At 44.8% G+C, this 27,573-nt stretch overlaps 1 protein-coding gene across 2 annotated transcripts; it reads right to left on the reverse strand.

The window, feature by feature from the left end:
* Nucleotides 1-1,394: 1,394 nt before the first annotated feature.
* VPS36 (vacuolar protein sorting 36 homolog (S. cerevisiae)) lies at nucleotides 1,395-26,236 on the reverse strand. 2 transcript variants are annotated; one of them, XM_015429054.1, is made up of 14 exons: nucleotides 26,027-26,236; nucleotides 21,621-21,689; nucleotides 16,441-16,511; nucleotides 16,221-16,335; nucleotides 15,999-16,088; nucleotides 14,171-14,257; nucleotides 12,139-12,171; nucleotides 11,921-11,998; nucleotides 9,083-9,217; nucleotides 7,746-7,811; nucleotides 6,195-6,259; nucleotides 4,314-4,398; nucleotides 1,582-1,658; nucleotides 1,395-1,497 (listed from the first exon to the last, which is right to left on the reverse strand). In XM_015429054.1, exons 1-14 carry the CDS (start codon nucleotides 26,120-26,122, stop codon nucleotides 1,404-1,406), a joined length of 1,161 nt encoding a protein of 386 aa, XP_015284540.1. In that variant the 5' UTR covers nucleotides 26,123-26,236; the 3' UTR covers nucleotides 1,395-1,403. The 2 variants fall into 2 exon arrangements, with proteins under 2 accessions (XP_015284540.1, XP_015284541.1); XM_015429055.1 differs by lacking the exon at nucleotides 26,027-26,236 and adding an exon at nucleotides 25,858-25,866.
* Nucleotides 26,237-27,573: the final 1,337 nt, after the last annotated feature.

The raw sequence follows: 27,573 nt of genomic DNA on the forward strand, positions 1-27,573 counted from the left end.
TTTTTAAAAATAAAGCACTTTAACAGCTAGGCACTCCAACTGAAGTGGGTGAAGGGAGTTCCTCAGTTCAAACATATGATCTCCATTTCATAGCCATTCCATGGGACTCTTACTAAACAGTAGTAATGTTAAGTAATACAAAACTTTTTCATGAATAACAGCTTTCACTTTGAGCTGAACAACAGCTTGACAATATTTATAAAAATAAATAGTACAATAATGAGCATTTAAAAAAGTGTGTTCACCTGTTAACTGGGGGATATTGCTTTATAATTGATCAACAAGTTTTTCATATATTAATCTAGCCAATCAACTAATTGTTGAAGCCATATTTTAAAAGACTTATTTCTTTTAGAAACAGTATGTGGCAACAGAAAACATGCAGCCGATACACAATTCTGGAATAGCTGATCTATGGTGGTGCAGTCTTATTTTATTTACAAAATTGGTATGCCACCTTTCCACCCAATCAGGGCCACCAAGGTGGCACATTATATAAAACTAGATCACAAGAAAATTTAAGAGTTCTCGGGCAAAGATTAGCATTTGTTTAATGTTTAGATACAGAAACCAACATAGCGATAAGGTACACACACACACATAAACAAAGAAGTCTTTCCCTCACAATAGTGGGTCCTCAAATAAATGATTATTTTAATAAGAGGGAAAACAATCCATTGTACTGTTTTAAAATGGAGATGGCGAAATGCCGTCCTTCACAGCTATGCAAAAGAATGGACAAAAAGAATGGACAAAAATAGCAACACATCATGGAGCTGAGAATCAAAGAATGGAAGGAAGGAAGGAAATCCGCATGAATTTACAAAGATCCTTTACATTAAGTACAAAGCGACACATGATCTCCACATTTTTCATAAACACGGATTTAATCCTTCTGCGGGACATTTGCAGGCAGACGCGCACAGTGAGGTTTTGCTCCTTCAAAGTCTGTATTTCCCAAGGGAATTAATAATTCTAGAAAGAGCAACCACACTGCAATTTTGTATTACATTGATACAAGTGATCTGTGGCTGCCATGCATCGCTGTTTTGGAGCTGCAGATACAAAATGCACAGTAACAACAGAGAGAAAAACACAGTAAGGAAGTAGCGTGCATTGTACTCTGCCGGGTCCTGCAGCAGACCTTGGTGACAGACAATCCTCCTCCTTTCCTGAATCACATCATTTCCTTCCTCCATAAGTAAAAACAAAACTGGCTCAGGTAGCACGTCCAGAAACTCCTCTGTGTGAATTTCCTCCAAAGACACAGGCAGACTACAAGTCATGACTGTGGTCAGTCTTGAAAGTCTTCTTCCCTCTTTGGGAAAAAAGGTACATCACTCTACATTCTTTTGTTCAGAATGTCCAAGATAATTATTAAACGGGGGGGGGGGGGGGGATAGTTAACTTTGTGTAAGAAATAAATTTGGATAGAATCGTAAGCCTTCCACAGAATCGTCTCTGCAAAGTTGGCCCATCTTTTCTGCTAGAAGAAGCCTAGAACAAGAAAAAAAGTACTTTTATTGCCTTTATTATCAATGCCTGAGTTACTTAGAAAAACAAAGATGTTTTATGCCTTACCTCTCTTTGGCTAGAAGTACAGACATTCCCACAAGCTTTGCAAACTCTTCTGCTGTGAGGGAGCCCTTCTCAGAGACCTAGAAGACCATTACAAAATGCAGTAAATGTGTACAGCACTTTATACTGATTTACATGTTCCTCCCCCAAAGCTTCAGCCCATTTATTTCCCCAGTGTTTTAGACTCCAGAGTGCCTCCAGATTGAGCATTTAATGCATATGTGTAAGAGTCCCTGTAAGCTTATAATCAAGATGGAAGCCATTCTTAACAGGATAAGTTTGAAGAACATGAATGACAAAACAAAATGAAGTTCAGTTCTCTGATATGTGTACGACAACAGAGCCAGATAGTTAGCCAAAGATTATCAATGTCAAACAGCTGGACAAAGGCAGTATTTTCACAGCTCACGGGAACTTGGTCTTGCTATCCCATCACCCCTGTCCTGTGCACAGGCTACGCCATATGGTTAGTCTTCCGGCCGTATCACGCACTGCAGAAATTAGTGGCAGATGCCTCCTGAATCTGTAGCACGTAACAGCCATACTGGTCTCTTCATTTTTTAAAGTAGCTGTGAATTGTGTACCTATGGCTGTGAGTCAGGGTTCCTTGGGTGGTGTGAACATGGTCACAAAGACACAAAGTGATACCCTATACCTGTGGAACACAATCATCGCTTCTGCTATGAAGCAGAAGGAATAAATTTCAGCTGGGGCAAAGCTGTATTTAAACTTGTGCTCAGTAATAAATATTGCCTGGTAGTCTTGAGCGAGCCGCTGTATCTCTTGGCTTAACCTATTTAGAGTCAGCATGGTGTGGTTGTTCAGAGAGTCAGACAAGACCTGGGAGCAGTGTTCCCTCCAAGCTGAGTGAGTGTGTGCTAGCTCACAGATTCTTAGCCTCCAGCTCACAGATTTTTGACTTAGCTCAGGAAGGAGGGCTCCGGAGCAAACTAATTTATACAGTAGCCAAATTGCTCACTCACAGCTTTAACGCCAGTAGCTCACACAGTGGAATTTTTGCTCACAAGACTCCACAGCTTAGAGGGAGCATTGCCTGGGAGACCCATGTTTGAATCCCCACTCTGCCATGGAAGCTGGCTGGGTGACCTTGGTAGGGTCACCAGGTCTTACCAGTGTCCCAGTGGGGGGCTCCAGCAAGCTGCTGGGGTCTTCCAGCGGGCACGTGAAGCGCATGAGCCGCGATGACATGACCCGGAAGTGACATCATCCCACCGGGTACATTGTTCAGGGGGCACTCTAACATTTGGGTAAAAAAAAACCTCTATGGTTACCACAGAGTTTTTACCCAAATGCAAGAGCACCCCCCCCCCATGCACAACGTGTCTGGTGTGGTGATGTCATCGCACGGGGCACATCGGGCGTGGTGGGGCTCTTCGGAGGCAGGGCTCCTCCCACCAGCCAACTGGCTGGGGGCAGACTGAGCTCCCCAAAAGCAGGGTAATCCTTGCCCCCATCGGGCCAGTCACTCTCTCTCAGCCTAACTTCCTTCACAGGATTTTTGTGAGGATAAAATGGAGGAGAGGAGAATGTCGCAAGCCACTTTGGGTGCCCACTGGGGAGAAAAGTAGGGTATAAATGAAGCAAATAAAATAATAAAATAACATCTTCACATAGTTTTAGTGAGGGGAAAAATGGTATAATCCTACATAGCTGAGCTCCTTTGAGAAAGGAAAGGATACAAAATGGGATCAGACACCTTCACAGCACAGGAAGTAGCAGTCCCTGTTCCCTCTTACATCTTTCCACCCAGTTTAGCCCCTCCTCCTCCTCCTGTTAGCAGGAAGCTCTCTGAAGTCAGGCGTGTGCCCCTAAACCTATGGATCAAGTTTCAGGCTTCCCTCTTTTGGAAGTATTGAGTGAGGATTTAAGAAACTACACACCAGCTTTTTTTAAAAAACAACAACAACACTTAACTGGCATATAGTTAAGATGAATACGTATTAAGCACCTTGTTAACTTCAAAAAGCATTACCACTGAAAATGTTTTTGAAAGCTGTATTTCAGGAGCTTCCAATTCCCCCCCCCCCCAAAAAAAGATCTGCGTAGATGGGAGCAAGGGGTGGAAGCACTACAAGAAGTACTTATTGTTACAGAGGCCCATTCTGTATCTAGCATTCGCTCTACTGTTGTACCAAACCCACGTCGGAACAGAAACTCCTCTCTGCGTTGCATGCCACTTTCACTTTCTTTGATTGTAGGATTTTATGGCAGTGTCCAGACTGCATGCCGGTTTCACTTCCTTTGATCTCGTGGTCTGATGGTACCGTCTGCATAGATTTATGGCCGTTTCATGGCCATTCAGGGGTGACTCTGCAGTCAGTACGGCGTTGGCCCAGGGTATTTGAATGTGGTTTTGAGCCGCATCTTTTTCTGCTCCAGTGTGGGTTTGGTAAAAAAACGGAACGAATGCTAGATGAAGAATGGGCCAGAGTCACGGACCTGCTTCCATAAGACTCTGCGATGAGAATATCAACAGAGGAGATTGATCTTGATTTTAGCTGGGTGTGCACAGCTGGCGTTAAGACAGCTCGACCCTTGGCCGGGTTAAGCATGTGAGCCTCTGTGAACATACAATAAGCAACAGCAGGTAGGGGATTTCTGCTCTTTAAAGAAAACACTCCCCCCCACACGCACACTTAAATACTTGAGGTCTGGCGACAACAATCATTAAAGTTTCCTTCGACATACTGCTGAAGAAAATAAAGTCCACGTACCATTTCCAAAGCAGAAGCCACCATCTCTTCTTCACTGTGGGACTGGAGCTCAATCACCATGACGCCGCTGTCAAATATACGTAGCCTAAATTGAACAAAGAAAAAAAGACAAAAGATGAACTCGCCGTTTGCAAGCAGAGAGGCGTCTGGGTAAATGTTAATTTAGTAATCCTCTACAAGCGTCGGGACATTCAGGTGGAGCACAGAGTCCCATCTGCTGGGTCATGAGAGCCAGTTTGGTGTAGTGGTTAAGTGCGCGGACTCTTATCTGTGAGAACTGGGTTTGATTCCCCACTCCTCCACTTGCCTTTGGCTGGATGACCTTGGGCAAGCCTAGTTCTGATAAGAGCTGTTCTCGAAAAAGAGCAGTTTTTGTCAAGAGCTCTCTCAGCCCCACCTACCTCACAGGGTGTCTGTTGTGGGGAGGGGAAGGGAAAGGAGTTTGTAAGCCCCTCTGAGACACCTTTGGGTAGTGAAGGTCGGGGTATAAATCCAACCTCTTCTTCTTCTTCTACAGAACTGCCAGGTTGTGGGGGGTTTTTTGCCACTTTTTGGAAGGACCTGCCAAGAGTGTGCGCGCATGCAGAGCGAGGGCCCCCACGCCCTTTGCAAACACACCGAGAGGAGCATCAGGACAGCGAGCCAAGATCACTCGGCAGCGGAGAGGATTTCTTTTTAGCTCAAACGTGTTCAGACACATTGGCTCCTCTTCTTCCTATCACAGGATTGTGACATCATAGGAATTCCGGCCACAGGCTTCCCAGCTTACCTGCTCCCCTGGCTGCTACCTGGAGTTAAAGTGGGTCCAGGGTCTGGAAAGGCGGAAGACCCCTGCTCTGATCGATCCAGTGTGAAATCCAGCCCCACATACAGCTTTTTTGGCCCTCGCCGCTCCGCCACAAAGCAGCGGAGACAACAGAAGCCTTGACGGCCAGGATGCCTTCGCCAGGCTGTAAACTAGACCTGTCAACCTATACCCACAATATGCAGCCTCTCCCTCTTCTGCTTGCTTTGATCCCACCAATAGGGCATAGCCTCCATCCATAGGACCTCTTTGCCTTGTATCTCCACTAGCCATTGTCCTCTCCATTTCCTATTTTTTGAACCACTCCCTAATTTGTCCATTTAGCCATACTGCCTCATTCCGGAGCTTTTCTCTCTCTCCGTGCCACACATAGCTTCTACTGACCCTATGCACTGTGAAATTTGTTTCCCCTTCCACAAGAATCTCCCCTCTAATTAGCTCTTTCCTGCCTCAGTTCCCTGCCTCCTACACAAGGTCATTCTCCATCTACTCAGGTTACTCTTTCTCAAGCCACTGTCTCGTCCACATCCTTCACCCACCTCGCTTCTGGCCCCTGAGCTTCTGCTACATCCCAAAACCTCTCCCTAATCCACAGCCCACTGCTGTGTGTGGTTTCACCTTAACTGCACTGACTACTTCCCCTTCCCTCACAGAGATTAGATTGCAATGTGTTTATCTCTGTAAACATATCTACCTTTCAAAGAGGTTTGAAGCTATTATCTGAACCAGCCAGGCTATTTTTTAATGTTGGGGGGGGGGGGATCACAGAATTCATGGTCTCTGATCCTAGATAACCAGTATAATTTTACTTGAAAGAGAAAAATATCTGCATAAAGACAGATCAAAATCCAACTCATGAGTCTGTATCAAAGGTATCAACTTTTTTTTTTTACTGACTCCATTCCTTTTAACTGACACGAGATATACAGCTAATGACATTTTTCTACCAATAAGATATGGTAATAGGAAATGCACGACATACTTAATTTCTGTGTCAAAAGGCCTCGTAGGACAGATCAAACCCCCATCATACTATTCAGATACAGTGTCAGAAATACATTTTGAAGGAATCTCACCTTATAGGCAATTTCAGTGCTTCTAACATCTTACACGCATTTACTAGATCTTCAGGTGAAAGCAACTAATTATAAAAACAAACACAGACACACTCAGTCACATGCAAAAACATCTTACTTATTTTCAGGCTTGGTTCCAACAAGACTTTGCTCTTGGCAGTGAACACCAGAGTATAATGATATAAGTACCATTAAATAGGAATTGTGCCTATATATATTACTAGTCTCATTCCTCCTGGAAAACACACACACACACAAACGTGTGTATCTTAAGGAGATAATATGCATGAATACAACTCACCATGCATTGTATTTGCAACTGCGCAAGAATGAGTCCTCAGTCGAATTACAAGCACACATTATCAAGAGGACATGGCAGCCACATAGGAATAAGGACATATTCCCAAACTGTTTACATGCACACTGAACTGGTATCTTTGGAATGTTTCACTGGCACTCCAGAATGTGCTAACACTGGACGAATAGCTTCCTACGCACAGAATCCGTTTCATCAATAGCATCTAGTATCAGAGAAAAACACAGGACTATTTGGTTATGAAAAGAAGGATTTTACTGCAGAAAATAGCATGTGCTATATTTATTTTAAGCCCTATTTTGCAATACACGCTAGTCTTGAATGCCTCCATTTTAAGTACTCAGATTACTGGAATCAACTGTTCCCTCCAGAGCATTTGGATGTTCTGCAGCCAGATTTTGGCAGTGCAGTGTAAACATCTGCACAATCCAGAATGTTTGTCCTTTTGGCACTTAGTGACTTATTTGCTGCAGAGTAACAGCAATCTTGGCTCTCCATCAACAGGCATTAACTATGAATATAGAATGGCTTTCAAAATCATTTCACTATGAGTTGGTTTGTATAATGTAGAGGCAGACATGTGATATGTTCTGTCCTAACCTTGGACCAGACCAAAATTTGTATGAAATAGTAATATTCTTCCTTTCTTATGCACCCATGGGATCCAAGGTGGGGCAATCCACAATCTTGACTGAACTAACCAGCTTTGGGTTAGGAAAAGGCCTGGATGGGAAATGACACGGGAACTTTGTGTATGCCACTTTGGAATTTAAAGGAAGAAAGGTGAGATTTGTATTAAAAATTTCAGGCATTTTTATATTATATGACCTTATCAGCAGACACTTCTGTCATTATCCTTCATTTTAGAAATCCAGCCACATTTTCACACCAGTTCTTCGTTCACTTTGACTCCCATTCCACTTCTTTTCATCAGCTCTCCCCCCTGAACTAGAAGATTCACTCTACTTTCCGTTCTCCTTTTCAGTGTCTGGTTCAATACTGGGAGATATTCATACCTCCATTTTCATAGCCTCCTGTCTTACATTCACAGCACACTACTACATGAATTTTACTCCAGAAGGATCATCTAGTTTGCGATGGACTTTGATAAAAAGAGAAAGAAAAAAGGGCAGACAGCAGACAAAACATCTGGTTTTCTTCACAGGAAGAACATCTATAGAAGTACGGGAATCTTCCAAAGCCAGCTTTGTCAGGGCACCCCACAAATTTCTCACCTCTAAGCCTCGAGCACGATTCACCAAACAATATACTTCTGTGAGCGACATTATTCCTCCCCGCTCCTGTTGATATAAGACCAGTTACTATCATGTAATGCATCTTAAAACGTGCACTGTCTTTCTTCATAATACGTATCTAGGTTATGGGTATGCTGGTCTCTCTAGGTCAGTATTGTCTATTCGGACTGAGAGTGGCTTCAGATGGAGAAAGGTGGAGACAGACAACTAGGACCTGAAATTCTTTTAGCTGGCAATGCCAAGAATTTAACTTGGGACCTCCTATCAGCAATGCCTCACCCTGGCCACAAAGCCACAGCCCACCCACCATCTGGTCTGGTGGCAATTTCCATTTTTCACATAAAATGGATCTACCGATTAAAACTACAGAGCATTTTAGCCAACAAAAGCACAACATGATAGCGCTTTCCTTTCTCTTCCAATTGCTGTCAGACACCATGGAGAAAAATTATTAGATTGTTCAAAACACATGACAGTGTTCACAGAGACATTTCACTCTCAAGATCAAGTTACAACTTGTCCCATGAAGATTCTGTTTTCAAGTTTAATATAGAGCCCAGACTTTTACCATCAACACTTATGATCAGGGTCATTTCGTAGAAAAAGAGGTGCAGGAACTCATTAGCATTACTTATTAGCGTAACTTGTTTGCATATGCCACACCCCCTGACATCACTGGAAGTGTGTCAGAAGGCAACACCCACTGCTGGACTGTTTTGGATTGCTAGCTATGGGGGGGGGACGTGCAGATCTGCCCTCACAGAGGAGGGAGAGCTTGTACTTGAAAGGGGGGGGGGCTCTGCAACTTACCTGGTTGCTTCTTGCTCCTCATGGCCCGACTGAGGGCTGCTGGAAGCAGGGGGCGGGGTTTGTTGCATGTGCCCACCCCCTGGGCTCCTTACTGCCGGAGCTCTGCTCCTGTGCACTCCTGCAGGAAATGACCCCTGCTTATGATGAAAACCCTGGGTTCTCTGGATCAAATTAATTGAGTAAAGACTTTGTTCACTAATTAAGTATATTAAAACATTAAAAAAGAATGAGATAAATAGCTGTGTTAGTCTGTCTGTAGCATTAGAAAAGAGCAAGAGCACCTTAAAGACTAAAAAAGTATGTGGCAGGGTATGAGCTTTTGTGAGTCCCTGCTCACTTCTTTAGACTCTAGGTATCTGAAGAAGTGAGCAGTGACTCTGAAAGCTCATACCCTGCCACATATTTTTTTAGTCGTTGAGGTGCTACTGGACTCTTGCTCTTTTCTATTAAAAAACTAGACTCTTGTGTATTAAAACATTTTTTTAAAAGACTTCTAAGTGCATTACCTCCAGTGGTGCCTGTAAAATACCAGCTAGTTGCTTTGCCAGTTGCATGTGGTAATGTGTGCCAGATCCATGGGTTTCCCGAGTCACTGGATTAGCGATACCCATGCTCAAGAGATAGGATTTAAATCTGATCGTCTGTGCAGAAATAAAAGATTAAAAGAAAACATGCAGAAATATTATCAAAGAGCAGTTAACCAACATTCAGTGCATTTTAAACGGATCCTGTCATACTTGGAAGTCTTTTTTACAGACCAAGTGGAGAGCAAATCCAACCCCAGAACCTTATTCTCCTCCTGCACTCCAAGAGTGCAGACACATAAAGATGGCATTCATCTCAACAGCAGTATTTAACAGTAGAGGATAGAAGTGAAGGAGGTGGAATTGACTGCCACAGGAGGTGGTGGCGGCTACAAGCATGGATGGCTTCAAGAGGGAATTAGATAAGCATATGGAGCAGAGAGGTCCATCAGTGGCTATTAGCCACAAGGTATAGATAGGGGCTCTGGAGCAAGTGATGCTCTGTCTTCTTGGTGCTTGGGGGGGGCAACAGTGGGAGGGCTTCTAATGTCCTGGCCCCACTGGTGGACCTCCTGATGGCACCTGGTATTTCTGGCAACTGTGTGATACAGAGTGTTGGACTGGATGGGCCTTTGGCCTGATCCAACATTGGCGTCTCTTATGTTCTTAGGTGTAAGGGAGGATCAGACGAGCTTGTCCCTGCACAAAAGATAAGATCTATCCTACAATTTTCCCTTCCCTTTCAGTATAAGAAAGTAAGCAGGGCCACACGTGTATCCATCTCACCATTACTCCAACCTCTACTGAAGATGGTTTCAGGTAGTTATAGCCACATTCAGCTGTAGTAACAGGACAAAATTCAAGCCCAGTAGTACCTTAAGCCACCCCGATCTGGATGGCCCAGGCTAGCCCAACCTCACCAGATCTCGGAAGCGAAGCAGGCTCGGCCCTGGTTAATAAGTTGGATGTGGAACCGCCAAAGAAGTCTAGGGTCGCTACGCAGAGGCAGGCAACAGGAAACCACCTCTGAACGTCTCTTACCTTGAAAACCCTGCAGGGGTCTTAGTAAGTCAGCTTTGACTGGACAGCACATTCCAGCTTAGAGATCAACCAAGGTAGAAGCTTTCCTGAGTCAAAGCTCAGATTGTCAGATACAAATAGAACGAAAGTCCACGAGCCCTTATATCCAGGGAGTCTCTTTCCATCTGACAAAGTGAGCGAAGACTCGTGAAATCTTAAACCCTGGACTCAATTTCTGTTCCAGCCTCTACTGCTATACACATCTCACAATACTCTCTTGTCACCAGATGCTACCAAGTGTCCTGCCATCGCCAACAAATAAGAAGTCCAAAAGAGGAGAGGAGGAAGCCACTGCTGCATAGGGAAGAAGTTGCTTCTGTTTTCTCCTCTGGGAAGAGGTAGGGGAGAATGAATACCTCAGGCACGGAACAGCCAGGATTTAGCACATGGAAGGGAAGCTACTAGAGATTCTCTAGCTGGGAAAGGAAACGTAGCAGGTTTCTTGAAACTACTCTTTCTTCACATCCAAGATGATTTCCTGCTCTTGATGGAAAAGGGGCTACAATAAGGAAATCACGCAGTCTAGTAATGTTCATTGGAGACTGTCATGAGGCTATCTAATGTTGGGAAATTTGGCCAGTCCATCACAAAGTGCTGAAGAAGTTATGAGGAGCGCCAGCATGGATGTGTGCGTGAAAGACGGAAGTACATGTACTCAAGTTTGAGGATGAACATGTGGAACAAAGTTTTAGTCCAGTGGCACCTTTAAGATCGACACAGTTTAATTCTAGGCATACGCTTTCACGTGCAAGCACACTTCAGCAGATGCCGTGATGAACATGTGGGTAAATGCCAGGTGGGCAGCCATGTTGGTCTGAAGCAGCAGAACAAAGTCTGAGTCCAGTGGCACCTTTAAGACCAACAAAGGTCTATTCAAGGTATGTGCTTTCGTGTGCATGCACACTTTTTCAAATACATTGGAATGGAAGGTAGAGCTCAAATGTATAGCTACTTATAGGCTGCGGTCACATGGAGCATTAGCCACGCTACAGAGACGGAAGATAGGCGGATTTTCCGGGCGCGATCAAACCGCAACATCTGGGAAGCGTAGCGCTCCCGAGGCTTCCCGCCAAAGATGCGTTGTAAAAAACTAGTACCTCCGAGGTACTAGTTTCCGGAAACCGCGGGGCAAGGGCGGGAGTCTGATCACGTTTCCGGTGGTAGCTCGTGGCATCCGGCACCCGCCCATGTCCCGTTGCGAAAAGGTGTTTTTTTTTCCCAAGTCTCCACGGGATGTGCACAAGCACCCAACGGCGCATGCGCACACTTCGGTTACAAAAACAAACACAACCCCCGCCGCGCCGCTTCTGTGCCGTGCCGCAGGATTGACATATGATCGGCACCTCCCCCCGAACCACGGATGTTGGCTGGACGTTTGATCCGGCGGCCGCGCAGTAGTTCGCTCCGGGGCAAACAGCCACGCCTCCCCCCCCCCACGATATCCGGCCCATGTGACCGGGGCCATAGAAACGTATACATATAAGTAGCTATAAATTTGAGCTCTACCTTCCATTCCAGTGTATCAGAAGAAGTGTGCCTGTACACAAAAGCTCATACCTTGAATAAACCTTTGTTTGTCTTAAAGGTGCCACTGGACTCCGAACTTGTTCATGTGGATAAGTGCTATAAGTTATGTCATATCACCAATTCAGAGTTTAGAAGTATTATGAATGTCCTAGCACATGTAACCCATCCACATACATAGCATTTATCAGCCAAGTTACTGACGAAGAAACTGACCTCATCTTCAGTGATGTCGCCTTGCTTCTCTTTGATCTTATTAGCAATCGATTTGGATAATTCCACCATTTCTTTAGCCTGTTAAACACATGATGGAGACACCAAGATCACTCTGCGAGCACTGAAAAGCAGATCAGTTTTCTGCTGCCCTCTTGTTTCTCTGTATGGGACCAGCACATTCCAGCTCAGAAAGGAGAACAAATAAGGGGATACTTTACCTTTTCCATGAGTTTGCTGAGGTCTTCAAAAGCCTGAAACAATAAAAACACATATGGAAATACAGTCTGTCTAAAGGAAACTATTACAATGTTTTGCGTTTTAATACTAACGCATGAACAGTTAAACTGGTAAATGTTATGGTACAAAAATATATTATTTTGCTTTATAGCCTAAACAGGCCCTACATGTAGTGTTGAGATCATAGGTTACCCATTCCTAAATTATGAGATGACAGAACATGTTCAGCAATGGATCAACAGGACCAGCTCTGTTATCGAAGCTTGCACTTAAGTATCCACAGCTTCACAAACAGCAAACATCCCCCACTTTAACGGAGCACTAAAACATGCAACATGATTTCATTTATTTATTTGCCAGATTCATAACATAATTGGAAATTAGCCTCTTAATACATGACCTCAACAACATAAACAAAAGAAAAACAGAAAAGAAAAAAAGAGAACCAGATAAACAACAAGCAGGGTAAATGTAGTTCTTCCTCTGACGGGGGCCGATCTAAGTACAAAGGAGAATGTGCACACATCTAACAGGAATTTCCTCCAACAAACAAACGGCCGAGGGAATCGATTTTTATCAGTAACAAACAGCAGGTGCAGGAAACCCATTTTGGAGCTCAGGGCACCAGTCCTGACATTAACATTCATAATATGCAGGAGTTCACTAATCTACCCCTCTCTCCCACACACACACTTTCCCAACATCCCCGAATTGTATTCCTTTAATCCCCTGAAAAACAAACTGTAAGAGAATAAGGGTGGGCCTAACTGTTACCTGAGAAGCACATCTAGCACAAAAAAGCTCAGTTTTGCACTCCCACCTCCCCTCTTCCCGCAATAAGATATAGTAAAAGTGAACATGTGACATCGTGACACTGTGCTCAAGTTTCCTTCCCTCTCCCCTCCATTCCACTGACTGCAGTGGAGCAGGGAGGGGCTGTCCTTTTTGACACATCCCAGAAGATGACAGGTGGATCACACGGCTGCTGTAACAAGGAGTTCCCTTCTCAACATTGGGAAAAAAGATAATCTCTATAATAAATAATAAATTCATTTAATCTGCTGCATTGAAGACCATTGAAGACCAGGAAATTTCTTCCAAATAAGTCAAAACAACTGATTTTGAAACCTTGTGCAATAACAGTTTGCAGTGGTCACAGATGCATCACGATTTGTCTAAAAATCAGTCTCCACTGTGAGAAAACAGTATGTTTTTCAATGTCTAGCATCTACCACAAACTATTCTGAATTTCATACAAATAATGGACACAGTCCTTTATGCCTGAATCAGGCAACGTGTGTATATTCCATCTTTGGTATGCATTAATGCGTAACCTGAAAAATCAGTGATTCTGATTGTGCACACTGAAGTCAGACTATACATGCATTGCCCGATCCAGATAAAACGGCAATTGTGCATGTCAAGACAATCCTGTGTAACATGCTCTCCTGGTATATGAGGCAGGAGTGCTGAAAATGTAATAACTGAAAGGGGCTTGAGCATCCCACCTCCCCAAAAATAGACTAGGCTACATTCAGGATCCAAGACGTTACTCACTCATGGCTGAGAAAATGGGACTTCCCTACAACAAAAGCCGTACATTGAGGAAAGGTATCTGAATCTTGTGCAGAATCCAGTATAAACAGTGCCACAGTTGTGTTAAAGACATCCTTCAACAATGATTCTGAACACTGATTCTGAACACAGAAAATACCCACTCCTCCCCCACCCACCCCACCCTGATTTCTAAACTGAGGGGGGCTGTCTGAGCATCCAGTGTAGCAACACAGTGGCAGAGAAACATTCAAAGTAACTCAAGTGCAGACAGTGGACATGGGCCTCTGGGGGGGGCACCCACTCTTCTTAAAGAAGAAGCTTAAAGTCACTTTAAAGACTTCGTAAAACTTGAATGCAAAATATGCGACTCAACTGTATTTGGCGTTTACAGACTTCTATGTTCCGCTCAGGGGAAAACAACATAAATTTCTGACCTTGAAAACTTAAAGTATTTACCTCAGATATGTTTTTATCCATCTCCTTTCTCCTTTCTTCTAATTTCCTCTCAATACCCACTATTCCGGCAGCTCTTATTCTTCCGGTCTGAAAAAAAGAAAATACCTCAGATAAAAGAATCTGGAAGGAAGCGCTTAGATTCTCTCACCAGCTGTATTTGGAAAGCAACAAGAGCCTATGTTTTAATCTGAGACCTCTTGCACAGAATCAGTTAGATACTAAGCCTACGATGGAGAAAAATATTTTGCAAAGAGTTGAACACATTTAACTGGCACTTTAGATTATTGTATTTCTTCCTGTATCCCCAAAGACCATTGCTTATTAGTTTCGCCATGTAGAAGTATTGCATTTAATAAGTGAAAGACCTTAACTATATTTCAGCAGTACTTCAGAGCAATGGATGTATCGAAGAAGACTCATATTTTTAAAATGCACGTGTCATTTTAGAAGGCTACAACATAATACTTAAGAATCTGATTTTAAAACCAGGTTGGCATAAGAGTTGCTGAAAGGAACATGAACTCAGCACACATCCGCTGTTTCTACGGTGCCCGAGCCAGTAGCTGTCAAAGCTCTGTGTCTCTGCTAAGAGCCCTGCACCGTGCAGCTGCCCGGACCTCCCTCTCCCAGGGGGCAATACTGGAAATACTCACATATGGTTTGTTGGGTTGGATGCAAACAAGACATAAGGGGGTGGGGGAGGTGGAGAGGACCTCACAATCCCAAGGTTCACTATGCAATGCCAAACTGACCCAGCAGGTTCAAAACAACACGACCACTTTGCAGTAGAAAAAAGTAAGAGTCCAGTAGTGCCTTAAAGACTAACAAAAATTTGTGGTAGGGTGTGAGCTTTCGTGAGCCACTGCTAACTTCTTACTCACGAAGGCTCATACCCTACCACAAATTTTTGCTAGTCTTTAAGGCGCTACTGGACTCTTACTCTTTTTTGTTGAGGGCAGTCACAGTTGGACGACTACAAAGTTAAGAGCTCAATGATGGGTACAATTTACGTCATTTCTTTTTTTACAAGGCTGGCTGCACGTGTCTGGCCTGAGGGGCACCACCTGGGAAGAGGGAGCCGGAGCCACCAGGATGGGGAGGGGAATGTTGTCCGGGTGGTGGGCCTGATGATAAGCGCATGTGCAGAGACCCCACCCCATGGTCCCAGCTGAAGGCCCTAAGTTAGGGGGGCGATTTAAGGATGTCCATGGAGAGGAGCTGGAGACAGGAGATAGTGGCATGGCCAACCCCCTGGCTACATGGAAGGTGGAATGAGAGCATGGGGAAGGGAGCGATGGAGGTGGCCAGGGAAAGGGAGTGGAGTTAACTACCTTGGGGCCCCCACTTTGCCTCAGAGAAAAAACCGAATAAACGGAAGACTGAATAAAAGCGTGAGTTGGCAAATCCCTCCTGAGGTGGCCAGGGAAAGGGAGTGAAGTTAACTACCCTGGGGCCCCCGCTTTGGCTCAGAGGAGAAACCGAATAAACGGAAGACCGAATAAAAGCGTGAGTTGGCAAATCCCTCCTTCTCTGGGAATCTGTGCTAAGAGGCTGCACGCAGGGCTGCCCAAAGCTTGGCTTTTTGAAGCTGTCCATCGTTGGCCCCAACAGGGGGAAGAGGCTCAGCCCGGAACCGAGACACGGCAGTGAAATTGGGGGTGGTGGTGGAGGGGAGTGTGTGTGTCAGTGAATCACGTAGTAAATCAAGTCTGTGACGTCTCCTCCTTGATGCCCCACACGCTGACGTTTTGCCTTACTCAGGAAGGCAGTAATGGGCAAAAAGGCACAAATGCCCGTGGACCTTTAATGAACAAAAAGGCATCCATACCTGTGGACCTTTGTTAATCTGAATGGTCTGAGAAGCAGGCATGGTCTCCCATCTCCGCTGCGTCATCTCTTCTGATAGCCGCCTATAGAACTGCATATTAGAAGGACACAAATTGATTTACCAAACAAAGTACATTGGGGGATTCTCAAGATTAATTCATAGGCAAATTAAGAACACCCACTACAACATCATCTCGCTCAACAGACTAAAATACATGCATACCTCTATCTGACCATGTTCTTTGAATGAAAGTTTGATATAAGAGTATTTGCTAGACTGCAAAGGGCCAGGATCCTTGTTGGAAGATGCCGGATGAAGATGGACCACAATTTTGGCACTATTTTGGAAAGAAGAAGGGAGAAAAGATGGACTTTGAAATTAGAAACACTGTTTCTAAAAACAACTGATGTAAGTTTATAAAAGTTTGGCTTGGACAAATTACCTTTTTCCTATTCCAGCTGCCTGTTCCTCAATGAAGATAATTTGAGAAAGTGGAATAGCCATACAACATTCCTGTAACAAGAAACAGAGAATGAAACAAATTTGGTCAAATATATATATGTACTTCAGTGGTCAATAAAATGCAAGCATTATTTTTGCAATTAGTGGCCTGTATGCCTTGTTTGGGCCACGGTGGCTTAGAGGTTAAGACGCTGAGCTGCAGACCAGAAGGTCTGTAGTTCGGCAGTTCAAGACCCTAGTGCCGCATGACAGAGTGAGCTCCCAACTCTGGCCCCAGCTCCTGCCAACCTAGCAGTTTGAAAGCAAGAAATTGCAAGTAGATAAATAGGTACCGCTTCAGTGGGAAGTTAACAGCATTCCATGCACCTCGGTGCTCAGTCATGCTGGCCACATGACCACGAAAACGTCTTCGGACAGTGCTGGCTCTTCAGCTTGGAAATGGAGATGAACACTACCCCCTAGAGTCGGATTCCACTAGCTTTCGAGCAAGGGAAACCTTTACCTTTACCTTGTTATGCCTTGTTTGGTTATGCAGGTAGTGTGATTTAGCAGCCTGAGTACTGGATGAGGATCTGGGAGATCACGGGTTCAAATCCCTCTCAGCCATGAAGGCCACTGGTGACACTGGCCAACCACTGACTTTCAGCCTAATCTACCTCACAGGACTGTTGCGAGAATAAAACAGAGGATGGGAAAACTGCCTATGATGCCCCAAGATTGAGGAGAAAAGTCAGAATATCAATAGATAGACCCACTTCAATTATGTATTTTTTGCTTATCTATTATATGGTTACAGTCTGCTCCCCAATAAAGATTAATAACATTTTGCAAGCAATTCTACCACGCAGTATTTCATATGTTATTGCTATCATAGCACAATTCTGTTACTTATATATTCCCTAAATTAGATTCATTTGCTCTCAGAGAGGTCAGTGCATTCCCATATCTGACTGGTGGCATGACAATTACTCCCAGGTTGAACAAGACTTATTTGAAAGTGGAGCTGAAGTAACAGCCAATCACATATCCCAACACAAACAGCAGTAGATCAAGTATGAAAAGGATATGCTCATGTAAAGAAATATTTGCCCCCAAACATCTGGCACAGCTCTAAAAAGTAAAGGTAAAGGTTTCCCTTGCTCAAAAGCCAGTCGAATCCGACTCTAGGGTTGCGGTGCTCATCTCCGTTTCAAAGCCGAAGAGCCAGCGCTGTCCGAATACGGTCATGTGGCCGGCATGACTAAACACCAAGGCGCACGGAACGCTGTTACCTTCCCACCGAAGTGGTACCTATTTATCTACTTGCAATTTCTTGCTTTCGAACTGCTAGGTTGGCAGGAGCTGGGACCAGAGACGGAAGCTCACTCCGTCATGCGGCACACTCGGGTCTCGAACTGCTGAACTACCGACCTTCCACAGCCTGCAGTTCAGCGTCTTAACCACTTGAGCCACCGCAGCTCTAGCTCTACATTATTTTCATAGGCTGGATTGTGCTCGTGCACCCAAGCTTTGGAGAGGTCAGTAGCAGCTGAGATGGCTCGGGTGACATGGAGCAACTCTCTGAAGCGATACAGTCAGATCTCCAGAACCGCAGGAGTCTTACAACAGAAACAGAGCCAACCAGACGGCAAGGCAAGTGTCTCTGTCAGTCTGTACAAACTGTTACAAGCAAGGTAAGAGAAGACAGGTTTGCCATGAACCAGCAAGAATCCTGTTGGCATTGCACACAGGGCTCTTTTTGTAGGTACTCCTTTGCATATTAGGCCTCACCCCCTAATGTAGCCAATCCTCCAAGAGCTTACAGAGCTCTTCTTACAGGAGCTACTGTAAGCTCTTGGAGGATTGGCTACATTAGGGGTGTGTCGCTTAATATGCAAATGAGTACCTGCTACAAAAAGAGCTCTGGATGCACACATAGTAATAGGATCAGCGCACTTATGGAGGTTTTACAAATGCAGCGATCTTTTACTAAATCAAGGTCAACACTGTCAGCAGCGGCTCCCCAGGGTCTCATTTAGGGGTCTTTCGCATCACCTCCTACTTGATCCTTTTGATTGGAGACGCCAGGAACTGAACCTGGGACCCACTGCCTGCAAAGTTGATGCTCTACCACCGAGCCACGTGCCATCCCCTAGTTTTAGGAGGACTATGACGTCTGTTTTATTTTTTACATTTATTATCTTGAGAGACCGATTTATTCCTGTCATGATTCAAGAAATCTGAGCATTACAGAGGGCAGACTGTCTCCTGGAAAACTCCACGATGAAAGTGGGATTTGAACCAGGCTGTCCTGGCTCCAGCTGCAGCTTCGCTCACAATTCCAAAGGCTACTCTGACACAGTAAAGGTTCTCATGGGATGTACACACTCTAAAGGGACACAATAAAATGTAACCAGAGATCAAAGCATGTTTTGCATTTGTTTCCCCAGACTCGACTGTGAGGGACTGATTTGGCAAGCACCGGATGCCAAATTAGGAGAAGATTTATGTGTCTTTTGACACCCTGGGAAACAAAGAACCGTGCTGCACTAGAAAGATAAGGGAAACAGTAATCATAACTACAGCTGATGTTTATCCATTTTAGTTTGGTTTTCACGGAACAGGGAGCATTTAGAGTAATTTATACATGCTGCTACTCCAGAACACCAGCACTGTCCACCAGAGATAACAGGAGTTGGAAAAATAAGCTCAGCTGATTAACGTCTGTCTGCAATTTAATTTAGGGAGAGGTGTTATTCACAGTTCTGCCACAATCATGGCTTAATTTGGTTTATGGTTTGGGCGGGCTTGTATACATAGCCTTCACCTGGCACTTGGTTCAACATTCACTATCAGAGCTAGTACCCAACGATACAAGTCAAGGCCAGCACAGAAGAATCAGCAATTTCTTCCTTATTACTGGATGTGACCCACCTTTGCCCATTACCAAATTCCAGGGGCAGTAGCCACAGAACTGGAAAAAGCAGTGGGTATCTGGAACTCCTAGGCTTCGGCTTCACACTGATGGAGCATCTGCAAAGTACCACTGACTGAGGGAACCTGCACCGGGCAGGGGGTGGCACTGGTCCTGCACTGGGCAGGGGGTTGGACTAGATGGTCTATATGGCCCCTTCCAACTCTATGATTCTATGACCACTCCACCTCACATCTTGGTGATTCTGGCCAAGCTTCCAAATTAACCCCACATTTGAGGCAATGGCCAAAGAATGCACCGCTGAGTACTAAAATGCACACTTTGGCACCACACATATATTTCAGGGATGCTTGAGGAGGAATATGCTTATATGCATACTGATGGCTGCTTAAGCTTACTGTATCTTATAGTACTTTGATCTGTCTCACATTTTGACTAAGGCAGTCTGTCTCCTCTAGGAGAGGTCAATGTCTCTGGCTGAACTGGCTGAATCACCATATCCAACTCCAAATTTGGGCCCAGAATGCAGATCAAAAGTTTCACAGAATGGGGCTACATATATATGAGATATTTCTACTTTTCTATTGGAGTACATGATCCTGTAAATACACTTCCATATATAATGATCAAGATGGACCAAACTAAAAACAGACAGTGAAAATATATGAAAAACTATTATTGGGAATTCACAGTCTCCTAGGTTATTGCAAACAAAAGTGTGTAATATAGAATTCTACTTCTCAGGCTCTTTAAAAAAGTAGTGCACCTAACCAGCTAGGCATTAGCCAAAAATATTTCATAAAAAGATTATAACCCTGCCCACAGGCTTTTGGTCCAGAAAGATAACACAAGGAGGGAAAGGAACACAAAAAGAAAGGGGGAGAAGTAGAGGCCGAGATCAGAAACTGAAGAAAATGAAAGAGACCAAGAACTTGAGAAAAAGAAACATACCTTCAAGTATGTGTGTGGGGAGGGAGGTTGGTGTGTCCAAAGAAAAGAAGGGAGGGGGGGAGAACAGAGGCATGAAACAGTAATAATTAGGACCTCCTCCACAAGATTTTGTCTTCCAAGTAGGAAGGCCACAAACCAGCTCATAAGCCAAAATTTGAGCCAAATTTGTTTGTTTGGGGGGGGGGTGTGCAAATTTGGACCGGTTTGGAACCCGGGAACCAATGTTCGGGGAAGGTGTATTCCCCGAACATTTACCAGACTTTTGGCCAGTTCAGCTGTTCGGGGGCAGCTATTTAACCCTTCGGTTTTGCTCCTTGCCGCTTCAAACAGAGGGAGCAAAACCAAAAGGTTAAACGAAGCCCCTTCCTGGGCTGTCCCCGCTCCCTCTCTCCTGGCTCCAGTGAGCTGCAGCCAGGAGAAAGGTGGAAGGGAAGTCCCTTGCAGGGTGGTTCCTGCTCCCTTTCTCCTGGCCATGGCAAGCTGCGGCTGGGAGAAAGGGGGAACTGATTTTGCTGGACTGGTTTAGGTGGGGTCCGTTTGGGTCGGTTCAGTTCGTGGGTCACCCCGAACTGAACTGCCCTTTTTGGGTTCATGCCCATCCCTACTTCCAAGATTCTCAAACTCAGGAGCTGAAGTTGATTTCCCCTCCCTTGTTTTCTTTTAACCAACACTCAATTTCTCTCAATATTCCATCCTTTCTGGATCACATTTAATGCACATCAGGTCAGTTTGAGGACTTTCCCCCCCTCTTGGTTAATTTACTATTTTTCTGCATATTTGAGAGCTCCTCTTGCTATGTTCTCCTGCTCCTGTTATCATAACTGGGGCCAGCCTCTTTACTATTAGATAAAATGATGGGGTTGGAGCCTACAGTGAATCACGGCAGGAGTGGGGACAATTTGAAAATCCCAACCCTCCCCTCAAAATCACTTCCTTCAAGATTGTCTGTGCTTTTTTTTTTTAACTGTTACTCATCAACATTCCTCCCACTCTGGACCATATTTAGTCCTTCCTTTTCAGGTCAGTTTTTGGGGGGAGTGGGTATATTTTTTCTTTTGGACAATTAACAAATATAAAATACTTTTATGCATACCTAGGGGACGCTCTTAGAAAGGAGATAATACTGTGGGTGGCCCAGTATTCCTGCTTTCACAATTTGCACAGAGGTCAATGACATTTTACTAAATTTCTATTGCTCATACAGTGATGGAGAAATTAACTATTGCTCCATCATACACTGCATTTCTATAGCTTCTGTGGACACTGCAAATATATCAGAGAAATGTGATACTTACATGATTTTTCTGATCTCTCCATATCAATCTGTGTGTACTCAGTAGCAATACTCCTGCATCAAACTTCACCTAGAGTGAAAACGGGCATATTTAAGATATTCAGTTCACATATGTAATGCATTATTTCTGCAGATTTTGTTGTTGTTGCATACTTCTAAGATTAGCAGCTTTAGGGAAATGCTAAGCAAATGTCCTGTATTCAGGCAGCCAAGTTCACAAAACAACAAAATCCACAGCCAAAATCATCCATACATTGTAAATTACAGGAAGGATGAAGCACAATTGTAGATCGGTTATTTAAGAAACCCAATAGAAGTTCAAGATTCAGCCCCTGGCATCTCCAATAAGGATGACGTTATTGGTGCTGTGAAAGACCTCAACCTGAGACCCTGGAGAGCTTCTGCCTGTCTGGGTAGAAAATACTGATTTTGATGGAAGAATGGTCCAGTATAGGGCAACTTCATGGGTTCAATGTACTCAGTCAAACCTAAGCACACATTATGAGGATATATGCATTGGATATATGCATTGGATACTGGACTCTTGTTGTACTTGGGGACACTATATATATTCTATAGCAGGTAGACAGACCGTGCTGTAAGACTATTGGTGTACTTATTGCTCGTCTCAAAGTCAGAATGTGTGCGGTCCAACTTCTGAGAAGAGGAAATTGTCAAAGTAAGAAACTGGAACACCAACGTCCTGAAACTCAGGAGCTCTGTCCTATAAGGGGAAACAGATTATATCTCAGTCCAAAACTTTGTTTTTAGGCCAAGGGCTTCAGAGTCAGGGTGCAATCTTATTCCATTTTATTGCTATGTTTGTGGCCCTCAGAATTCATTTATTCATATTGCTAAAAGGGTCTAAGTAAGCACCCAACTTCAAAATCATGAAGGGCTGGATCTTTGTGGTGGTACAGTTTGTAGACATGACTTTGATCTGCTGGCCGATGATGAAATTAGGGGGACTCCGTGTAAAAATCACAAGGAAGGAATCATGTTTTTGCACGAGGCTCGCCCAGGCTAGTCCAATCTCGTCAGATCTCAGAAGCTAAGCAGGGTCGGCCCTGGCTAGTACTTGGATGGGAGACCACCAAGGAAGTCCAGGGTTGCAGCGCAGAGGCAGGCAATAGTGAACCATCTCTAAACATCTCTTGCTTTGAGATCCCTACAGAGAAGTCAGCGGTGACTTGATGGCACTTTCCACCACTGCCAGTGTCATGAGCAGTGGTGTTCTACTGCTGTTGTGGTTCAGTCTATAGACATGGCTTTTAATGTGAGATTTGATGGGGAATTTTAGGGGACTCTGTTTTAAAAATTATGTCATCCCATGGAGATCCATGTTTTCTAATGTGTTTTTTTACACAATGGCAGCATCCCAAATCCATGCTTTTTATGTACACGGGTATGAGCTGCGGTGACTCAAGTGGTTAAGACGCTGAACTGCAGGCTGTGGAAGGTCGGTAGTTCAGCAATTCGAGACCCGAGTATGCCGCATGACGGAGTGAGCTCCCGTCTCTAGTTCCAGCTCCTGCCAACCTAGCAGTTCGAAAGCAAAAAATTGCAAGTAGATAAATAGGTACCACTTCGGTGGGAAGGTAACAGCGTTCCGTGTGCCTTGGTGTTTAGTCATGCCGGCCACATGACCACGGAAACGTCTTCGGACAGCGCTGGCTCTTCGGCTTTGAAACGGAGATGAGCACCGCAACCCTAGAGTCAGATTCGACTGGCTTTCGAGCAAGGGAACCTTTACCTTTACCTTTTATGAGCTGTAGTGTGATGGCAGTTTTGTGTTGTTTCATCATAACAATATGCATTCAGGAGGATCCATTTAAATCCACATTGATTCAACTGGGCAAGTAAATCCCAGCAGGAACTGAACCCAAAGCTAGCACTACCGGCTGCTGGAGGTCCTAGTGCAACATGCTAAACCCAGAGGTGTCAAACTCATTTATTACAAGGGCCAGATCTGACACAAATGTCCATTTGTCAAGCTGGCCCATGTGTGCCATGAAATGTTACGCCAGGTACCGGAGATATAAACTTTATAAAGGACCCAGACAAACCCAATTAACAATATTATTCTTTACTCAAAATACAAACATGCTTAAAACAGTAACACTCTTACAGTATTTCCTCACAATATCTCCCTGAAGCCCCCCCCCCACTTCCACCACCTGTTAGCATTGGCACTGGGACACTATACAGGGATGTTAGGCACACCCTTTGTCATCTGGCAACAAAGGTAATCAGTTGCTTGTGGGCTGGATAAGAGCCCTGGACGGGCTGGTTCTGGCCCACAGGCTGTATGTTTGACACCCCTGTGCTAACCATTACACTACATCAACTCAATACTTCATACACAGAGAAAACATATTATGAATAAGTCTTCAACCTTGTCCTTGTCATCTTAGTTGTGTACAGGTACAGCATCTTTCATTAACCTGCTGCTTTATAAAAAGGGTATTAAACTGAGAACCAGCAACAACACTATAGAATTTGTATAGATCTTTAGGGTCTATAAAGAGCTTCACGTGCATTATCTTGTACTGCTAAGAGCAAGCCTGCAAGGTAAGAACAGGGGTCATTTCCTGCAGGAGCGCACAGGAGTGGAGCTCCAGCAGTAAAGAGCCCAGGGGGTGGGCACCAATGTTCCCTCTAAGCGGTAGAGTCTTGTGAGCAAAAATTCTACTTTGTGAGCTACTGGCATGAATGTTGTGAGGGAGCAATTTGGCTGCTGTATAAATTAGTTTGTTCTGGGGCAATCCTCCCTGAGCTAAGACAAAAAATGTGTGAGCCGGAGGCTACAAAACTGTGAGCTAGCTCACACTAACTCAGCTTAGAGGGAACACTGGTGGGCACATGCAACAAGCCCCACCCCCTGCTTCCAGCAGCCCTCAGTCAGAGCAAGAAGCAGCCAGGTAAGTTGCAGAGCCCCCCGGCCCAAAACAGTCCAGTGGCACCTTTAAGACCAAGTTTGTTTGTTTTTGGTAAACAAATTTTATTATTTTCCATACAAGTTTTACATTTAACCATTTCCAATTTTCCATTGTTCACCCATACCCATTTCCTCTCCTCCCTCCTGTGGCTTCCCGCAATGTTTCCCCCTTACCCTCCACATTACTATATATCATCAATTATATCATTTTTCTTATCATTATAGATTTAGGATAACATCATTTAACCTAATATTGATCTAAACACATTAAATTTTGTTTCACATCCCAGTTCTTCTCCAGATAAGTTTTAAAGTCATTCCATTCTTCAAAAAATACCTCATCTTCTTTGCCGTTCAATTTTTTTGTAATTTTGTCCATTTCAGCCATGAACAGAACTTTTTGTATCCAATCTTCAATCTCTGGTACTTTCTCTGTTTTCCCTTTAAGACCAAGTTTTATTCAGGTACAAGCTCTCCCTCCTCTGCGACGTCCCCCGTCCCCCCCAATAGCTGGCAATCCAAAACAGTCCAGTGGAGCCTGAGCAGTGGGTGTTGCCTTCTGACACACTTCCGGTGATGTCAGGGTGTGTACATATGCAAATGAGTTATGCTAATGAGCTCCTTCACCTCTTTTTCTACTAAATGACCCCCGGGTAAGAATATTCACCCAGGAACATGGTGCAACTGGGGAACTTAAGAGGAGAGATTATGGTCTGTTTGAGGCAGAAGTGACATTCCAAACTGGGACTTCCTGGCCGTAGTTGTTAAGACTATCACCCTGACTTCGGAGAAAGCCTCACTGAACTCAACGGTACCGACGCCAAAGCGAAGAATGGATAAGAGCTGCCACCACCAAGATGCAAAGGCGAGAAGAAAAAAGTAAAAATAAAAAATCATACCCACACCCAATCCTCTTATCCTTCAAGGGGGAAAGCTGCAAGAATTCACCGAACAGGAAGAGTTGCGAAACACACAACCACCCCTTCGCTTCCTTATAGGTAAAGGTAAAGGTTCCCTTGCTAGAAAGCCAGTCGACTCCGACTCTAGGGTTGCGGTGCTCATCTCCGTTTCAAAGCCGAAGAGCCAGCGCTGTCCGAAGACGTTTCCGTGGTCATGTGGCCGGCATGACTAAACACCAAGGCGCACGGAACGCTGTCACCTTCCCACCGAAGTGGTCCCTATTTATCTACTTGCAATTTCTTGCTTTCGAACTGCTAGGTTCGTTATACCCAAAACCAAAAGACACGCGTCCCCTGCTAGAGCGCCAAGTCCAGTGAGGAAAACTCTGCAAAGAACATACTTGGTCGAGATCAGGTTTTCCTCACAGGCGACGCTAAGGCTCGTCAGTCTCCTTTTGCACGGAGGAGGAGCCGCCGGGCCCCGAGGCCGCCGCCGTGCCTGCCTGCCTGCCTGCCTGCCAGCCACTAGCCCACAGCTGCCCCCCATCAGCTCCCACCGGCCGTCCTGACCTTCTCCTCCCCGTCGTAGAGGCGGACCCCGCGCTGCTGCGTGACGAGGTTCTCGTGGATCTCCAGGAGGCCGCTGGTCCAGGAGAAGCGATCCATGGCGCCGGCCCCAGCCTTCCTCCCCTCCGCAAGCCACCGAGAAGAAGCCGCTTCCGACACCTCCCTGTTTTGAAAATCCAGTCAGCCTCTCCGGCAGCCAGGATGACGTCAAGCGCCGCCATCTTGCAGGGCAAAAGCCCCTGTGCTCCGTTTCCCGTCTTGGCCGCCCGCTTCGCTTCCCCGGAAGCTTCATCAAGGATCATAAAAGCCGCAAAGGCTGCAGTCCTAAAAAAACACTTTTCCTGGGAGTAAGCCTCGTTGAAGAAAACGGGGCTTACTCCTGAGTAGACCTGCTGTCAGAATAGATTGCAATGAACATAAACCGCTCGTTTAACGACGCTGAGCAGTGCAGTGCGAAAGAATTACACTCTTCTAGTTCAACGGTGTATCTGTGTGTAATGTTGCGCTGTAAACTGTATGTGTGTGTGGGGGAACAGCCTCTAAAGATCTGGGAAACCAATTTGTTGTTCAGTGGCACAGTCGAATCCGACTCTTCGTGACCCCATGGACCAGATCACGCCAGGCCTTCCCGCAGTCCTCTGAAGTTTGCTCAACTTCTTGTTGGTTGCATCTATGACACTGTCCAACCATCTCATCCTTTGCCGTCCCCGTCTTCTTTGACCTTCAATCTTTCCCAGCATCAGGGTCTTCTCCAGTGAGTGCTCCCTTCTCATTGGGTGGCTAAAGTATTTGAGCTTCAGTTTCATTATCTGGCCTTCCAGGGAACAGTCAGGGTTGATTTCTTTTAGGATTGACTGAGTTGATCTTCTTGCAGTCCAAGGGACTCTCAAGAGTCTTCTCCAGCACCATAGTTCAAAAGAATCTATTCTTCGGCGTTCGGCCTTCCTTATAGTCCAACTCTCTCTCGCAGCCATACATGACTACTGAGAATACCATTGCTTTGACCATGCGGACTTTTGTTGGCAGGGTGATGTCTCTGCTTTTTATCATGCTGTTTAGGTTCGGCATTGCTTTCCTCCAAAGGAGCAGGCGTCTTTTAATTTCATGGCTGCTGTCACAGTCTGCGGTGATCTGGGATCCCAGGAATGTGAAGTCTGTCACTACTTCCACAACTTCCCCTTCTATTTGCCAAGGAGTGATGGGGCCGGATGCCATGATCTTAGTTTTTCTGATGTTGAGCTTCAAGCCCACTTTTGCGCTCTCCTCTTTTATTATGAGCAAGAGGCTCTTTAGGTCCTCTTCACTTTCTGCCATTAGAGTGGTATTGTCTGCATATCTGAGGTTGTTGATCTTTTCCCCAGCAATCTTAATTCCCGCTTGTGATTCATCCAGGCCAGCATTTTGCATGATGTACTCTGCATATATATTAAATAAGCAAGGTGACAATATACATCCTTGTACTCCTTTTCCTATGCTAAACCAATCAGTTGTTCCATATCCATTTCTAACTGTCGCTTCTTGGCCCTTATACAGGTTTCTCAAGAGACATG

The sequence above is a fragment of the Gekko japonicus genome, unplaced genomic scaffold, assembly GCF_001447785.1.
Source record: "Gekko japonicus isolate JY-2015 unplaced genomic scaffold, Gekko_japonicus_V1.1 scaffold1705, whole genome shotgun sequence".
NCBI lineage: Eukaryota > Metazoa > Chordata > Lepidosauria > Squamata > Gekkonidae > Gekko > Gekko japonicus.